At 25.8% G+C, this 7,714-nt stretch overlaps 1 protein-coding gene across 1 annotated transcript in view; it reads right to left on the bottom strand.

The window, feature by feature from the left end:
- Window positions 1–791: 791 nt before the first annotated feature.
- The window catches only part of LOC138860523 (uncharacterized), a 34,650-nt gene continuing 27,727 nt past the window's right edge, over window positions 792–7,714 (bottom strand). The window contains exon 16 of the mRNA XM_070118113.1: window positions 792–797. Coding sequence (XP_069974214.1) covers window positions 792–797 — 6 coding nt within the window. The remainder of the gene's footprint in view (window positions 798–7,714) is intronic.

Below are 7,714 nucleotides of genomic sequence, written 5' to 3'. Positions count from 1 at the left end.
TCAGAACCAGAACTTTAGTGGTGGTATAAATTATTCTGACTGGAGTTAAGTAAAAGCTCTAAGATGGTACGATGTTTATTTAGAGAGCAAGTTACACTCACTAGGGAATTACAGGCATTTTTCAGTCATGAGAAGTAGACAAAGGTGTGTGCATCACCAATTTATCACAGCGGCGGTGATGCACGAGAAATCAACACCAGATAAACTTACCACGATATATAAAAAATGTCTTCCCTAAGTTGGCGTCCCAACTCCAGAAGTACTGTTATTAGGGGGTCAGCATAAAAACATCCAAGTCCCTAAATTACGTTAAATTGTTAACATCCAACCCAAATGGATGTTAACTGTAAACCAAAGCTAATGCTGACGGATACCTAGTAAGAGTACTTGTGTGCAAAAGAATTAAGAAATAGATTAATAAGAAGGCTGAAAAAGTCAAGGAAGGGACTATTCACGAAGACTGCCTGAACACCCACAAGGTCAGACAGGAATCAGCCGAAACAACAAACGACAACAACAACAAAAATCAAGTATCATGTGATACTAAGGGCTCGCTATCAGGAGATACGGAGCAACAAAAGTCTGTCTGATCACCCACAAGGTCAGGCAGAAATCAACAGAAACATAACAAACAAAATATGTAAAAAGATCCTGATAACGATCTTTTATCCCCGGAGGTACGGATCCTCAAGCAGGGACGATAGGAAACATTAACATTAACTTTTTAAAAAATATATATGTACAGGAGGTATGACTCCTCAAGTACGAACGAAATACAGCGAAGTAATGACTTAAGTCTTAAAAAGGGAAAGTCACACTGGAGGTGTAATCACAGAGACTGCTTAATCACCCACACGACCAAGCAGAAATCAACAACCACGCATTAAGCGAAACAAAACAATTCACGATAAAGTACGTAAAGGTACTTAAAAAGATCTTTATTCCAGGAGGTACGGATCCTTAGGCAGGAATGAAAAGAAACTAAGTAATAACTCAGTTATAAAAATACACTGGAGGTATGGATCCTCAAGCAGTGTTCCTCTATATCACTTGGTCCTAGTGCTCTCAAACACTTGGAAATACACAAAAGAGTGCACCCTGCAGATAATAATGCAGCATGTCACGCTAAAGTCCAAAAGAGACCAGTCGTCTCCTACACACAACCAGCCACCACTTAGCTTTGAGGAGATACTCAGCAATCCTGGTAAATCCGTGCGCGAAGTATATCCAAGGGTAAATCCGAGCGAGAGCACAACACAGGTAAAATTGTAACCGCGAAGGACCAAAGGGCGGGACAGAGGTCAGGACCGAAGTTGTCTTCCTTCCCCTTACCACGAGTACTTATACCCTGAAAGAAACCCCCAGGCCAAGCCCCAGGCATGGCGCGAAAGAAGAATATAGGCAAAAGAGGTGCCTAAAGACCCAGCCGATAGTTGGACAATCCAAACAACCGAGACGAGAGAGGGAAGGGGAAAAACAAAAAAGAAGCAGGGTAACGACCGTCACCTCCTTCGGTGGTTATCGCGGGAATTTGGAGACGTCGACAAAAGGAAAGAACATTAGAAAAAAAATAAATACAGGAAAGGATACGGAGAAAATCCGATGATAAACTGTGCTTTTCGGCCATAACATATATACAATAATTCGGTTAAAAATAAATAAATAAATAGATGTTTTAGCTTGGCGACTTCAACTGGAGATGATATCATCCTTCGAGTCGGGACGTACGCAGCCGTACACTACAAAAATTATTAGAATATTGTCGATTATTGCTATTATTGCATTAATTACGGAAATTTTCATTATAATTATCATTATATTATAATTATCATAATTAATGTCATTATTATTGTCATTATTAATGGGATTGTCATCAAAATCATACAAATTAGCAGAATCATTGCAGAAATCCTCATAATTATCCCTTAAACTCGAAAAAGGGGGTTTGTCGACCATTCTCTCAAAAGGCTAGATTTCGGCGTTTTTTTTCGACTTTTGGGATTTTTATACTTTTTGCCTTTTTTCATTATGGATGGGCATTATAATGATTATCATCATCATTATTATCATTAATGTCATAATTATCATCATTATAGTAATTATCGCCATAATTACCCTTAATATAATTATTATAAGTTATTTTCTTAATTATTGATGTCATTTCCCTCATTATAACTATTTTTATAATGATAATAACAATAATGATAATTTTAGAAATAATGACAAAAATAATAACAATTATAATAACAATAATAGCCATATTATGATTATTTTAATGATTATTTTTATTATCATTATCGTTATTATTATTGTTAATGTCATGAAAATCATTAGAATATTGTCGATTATTGCTATTATTGCATTAATTACACAAATTATCATTATAATTATCATTATATTATAATTATCTTAATTAATGTCATATTTAATGTCATATTTTTCCTAATTAATTTCATTATTATTGTCATTATTAATGGGATTGTCATCAAAATCATCATAATTAGCAGAATCATTGCAGAAATCATCATAATTATCCCTTAAACTCGATAAAGGGGGTTTGTCGACCAATCTCTCAAAAGGATATATATCACTAAATTTCGGCTTTTTTTCGACTTATGGGATTTTCATACTTTTAGCCTTTTTTTCATTATGGATGGGCTTTATAATGATTATCATCATCATTATTATCATTAATGTCATCATTATCATCATTATAGTAATTATCAGCATAATTACGCTTAATATAATCAATATAATAGTTATTATCTTAATTATTGCTGTCATTTCCCATATTATAACTATTTTATAATGATAATAACAATAAGGATAATTTTAGAAATAATAACAATTATAATAACAATTATAATTACAATAATAGCGATATTATGATTATTTCAATGATTATTTTTATTATCATTAACGTTATTATTATTGTTATTGTCATGAAAATCATTAGAATATTGTCGATTATTGCTATTATTGCATTAAGTACGCAAGTTTTTATTATAATTATCATTATATTATAATTATCTTAATTAATGTTATACTTATCATAATTAATGCCATATTTTAAATAATTAATGTCATAATTATCGTAATTAATATCATTATTATTGTCATTATTAATGGGATTGTCATAAAAATCATCATAATTAGCAGAAACATTGAAGAAATCATCATAATTATCCCTTAAACTCGAAAAAGGGGGTTTGTCGACCATTCTCTCACAAGGCTATATATCGCTAGATTACTGCGTTTTTGGGATTGTTATACCTTTAGCCTTTTTTCATTATGGATGGGCTTTATAATGATTATCATCATCATTATTATCATTAATGTCATCATTATCATCATCATAGTAATTATCGCCATAATTACCCTTAATATAATCTTTATAATAGTTATTATCTTAATTATTGATGTCATTTCCCTCATTATAACTAATTTTATAATGATAAAAACAATAATGATATTTTTAGAAATAATAACAATTATAATAACAATTATAATTACAATAAGAGCGATATTATGATTATTCCAATGATTATTTTTATTATCATTAACGTTATTATTATTGTTATTGTCATGAAAATCATTAGAATATTGTTGATTATTGCTATTATTGCATTAATTACGCAAATTATCAGTATAATTATCATTATATTATAATTGTCTAAATCATTGTCATAATTATCATAATTATCATAATTAATGTCATAATTATCATAATTAATATCATAATTATCATAATTAATTTTATGATTATCATAATTAATTTCATAATTATCATAATTAACTTCATAATTATCATAATTAATGTTATTATTATTGTCATTATCAATGGGATTGTCATCAAAATCATCATAATTAGCAGAATCATTGTAGAAATCATCATAATTAGCAGAATCATTGCAGAAATCATAAATCCCTTAAACTCGAAAAAGGGGGTTTGTCGACCATTCTCTCAAAAGGCTGTATATCGCTAGATTTCGGCGTTTTTTCGACTTATGGGATTTTTATACTTTTAGCCTTTTTTCATTATGGATTGGCTTTATAATGATTATCATCATTATCATCATTAATGTTATCATTATCATCATTATAGTAATTATCGCCATAATTAAACTTAATATAATCATTATAATAGTTATTATCTTAATTATTGATGTCATTTCCCTCATTAAAACTGTTTTTATAATTATAATAACAATAATGATAATTTTAGAAATGATAACAAAATAATAACAATTATAATAACAATAATAGCGATATTATTATTATTTCAATGATTATTTTTATTATCATTATCGTTATTATTACTGTTGTTGTCATGAAAATCATGAGAATATTATCGATTATTGCTATTATTGCATTAATTACGCAAATTATTAAAATTATCATTATATTATAATTATCATAATTAATGTCATAATTATCACAATTAATGTCATATCATAATTAATGTCATAATTATCAACATTAATTTCATTATTATTGTCATAATTATCAAAATTAATGTCATAATTATCATGATTAATGTCATAATTATCATAATTAATGTCATAATTATCATAATTAATGTCATAATTATCATAATTAATGTCATAATTATCATAATTAATGTCATAATTATCAACATAAATGTCATAATTATCATAATTAATGTCATTATTAATGGGATTGTCATCAAAATAGTCAAAATTAGCGGAATCATTGCAGAAATCATCATAATTATCCCTTAACCTCGAAAAAGAGGGTTTGTCGACCATTCTCTGAAAAGGCTATATATCGCTAGATTTCGGCAATTTTAGGACTTTTGGGATTTTTATACATTTAGCCTTTTATTCATTATGGATGGGCTTTATAATGATTATCATATATAACATCATTAATGTCATCATTATCATCATTATAGTAATTATCGCCATAATTACCCTTAATATAATTATTATAATAGTTATTTTCTTAATTATTGATGCCATTTCCCTCATTATAACTATTTTTATAATGATAATAACAATAATGATAATTTTAGAAATAATAACAACAATAAAAAGAATTATAATAAATATAACAGAGATATTATGATTATTTCAATGATTATTTTTATTATGATTATCGTTATTATTGTTGTCATGAAAATCATTAGAATATTGTCGATTATTGCTATTATTGCATTAATTACGCAAATTATCATTATGATTATCACTATATTATAATAATCTTAATTAATGTCATAATTCTCATAATTAATGTCATAATTATCATAATTAATGTCATAATTATCATAATAAATGTCATAGTTATCATAATTGTCATTACTATTCTGAAAATTATTGGAATAGAGTTGATTATTGCTATTATTGCAGTAATTATCAAAATTATCATTATAATTATGATTTTATCATTATCATTATTATTGTCATTATCATTGTCATTATCATCATAATTATCATCATTATTGCATATAATGAAGGAATTATGATGAAAATCATCACAATTACCTGAATTAATGTTAAAATCCACATAATTACCAATAAAAAGTTTTTTTTCAACGTTTCTCTCAAAAGGCTGTAATACGCTAGATTTTGCTGTTTTTTTTCGACTTTTTGGGAATTTATTACTTTTGGCCTTGATTTCATTATAAATGGACTGGATAATAATTATTATCATCATTATTATCATTATTTTCATTATTATTAGGATTATTATCATTATATTTATTATTATCATGATTATAGTCATTATTGCAGTTATAATGATTATTATGCTAATTATTATAGCTATTTTCATCATCATAACTATTTTTATAATGATAATAGCAATAATGATAATTTTAGAAATAATATTGACAATAGTAATAATTATACTGACAATGATAATGATGTTATTATCATTCTATTGTCATTATTAGTCTGAAAATTATTGGAATAGAGTTGTTTATTGCTATTATTGAAGTAATTATCAAAATTATCATTATAATTATGATTTGTCATTATTATCATTATTATTGTCATTATCATGGTCATTATCACCATTATTGCATATAATGAAGGAATTATCATGAAAATCATCACGATTACATGAATTAATGTTAAAATTCTCATAATTAGTTTCTCTGAGAAGGCTGTAATAAACTAGATTTTGCCGTTTTTTCGACTTTTGGGATTTTATTACTTTTGGCCCATATTTCATTATAAATGGACTGGATAATAATTATCATCATTATCATTACTGTCATTATTTTTTATGATTATTATCATTATCATCATGATTATCATCATTATTATCATCATTATTCGGCAAAATCTAGCCGATAATGATAATCTTTATAATTACTGCAATAATAGCAATAATTAACTCTATTCCAATAATTTCCATACTAATAATGGCAATAGAAATAACGTCATTATCATTGTCATTTTAATTATTATTATTGTCATTATTATTTCTAAGATCATCATTATTGCTATTATCATTATATCAAACGTTACAATGATAAAAATAGCAATAATAATTAGCATAATAATTATTATAACTGTAATAATGATTGTAATAATAATGATAATCATGATGATAATAATTATCATTCAGTCCATTTATAATGAAATAAAGGCCATAAGTAATAAATCCCAAAAGTCGAAAAAAACGGCAAAATCTAGTCGAAAAAAAAACTTTTCGCTTTTTAATGGTAATGTTGAGGATTTTAACATTAATTCAGGTAATTATGATGATTGATTCCTTTATTATTGACAATAATGATGGTAACCATGATGATAATGACAATGATAATGACAATAATAATGATAAAGTCATAATTATAATGATAATCTTGATAATTACTGCAATAATAGCAATAATTAACTAATTACTAATTATGACAATAGAAATAATTATATCATTATCATTGTCATTATAATTATTATTATTGTCATTATTATTTCTAAGACCATTATTATTGCTATTATCATTATATAAATAGATAAAAATGATAAAAATAGCAATAATAATTGGCATAATATTTATTATAACTGAAATAAAGATGATAATAATAATGATAATCATGATGATAATGACGATAATGATAATAATCATAAAAATAATAACAGTAATTATAATAATGACGATAATAAATATCATTCAGTCCATTTATATTGAAATAAAGGCCAGAAGAAATAAAATCCCAAATGTCGAAGAAACGGCAAAATCTAGCGTATTACGGCCATTTGAGAGAAACTTTTTAATGGTAATTATGAGGATTTTAACATTAATTCAGGCAATTATGATGATTTCCATGATTATTACTTTATTATTGACAATAATGATGATAATTATGATGATAATGACAATAATAATGATAATAATAAAGTCATAATTATAATGATAATCTTGATAATTACTGCAATAATAGCAATAATTAACTCTATTCCAATAATTTCCATACTAATAATGGCAATAGAAATAATAATATCATTATGATTGTCATTATAATTATTATCATTGTCATTATTATTTCTAAGATCATCATTATTGCTATTATCATTATATAAATAGTTATAATGATAAAAATAGCAATAATAATTATTATAACTGCAATAATGATGATAATAATAATGATAATCATGATGATAATGTTTATAATGATAATAATCATAAAAATGATGACTAATGATAATAATGATGATAATAATTATCATTCAGTCCATTTATAATG

Source organism: Penaeus vannamei, chromosome 41, assembly GCF_042767895.1.
Source record: "Penaeus vannamei isolate JL-2024 chromosome 41, ASM4276789v1, whole genome shotgun sequence".
NCBI lineage: Eukaryota > Metazoa > Arthropoda > Malacostraca > Decapoda > Penaeidae > Penaeus > Penaeus vannamei.
This window is presented reverse-complemented; position numbering and strand designations above follow the sequence as displayed.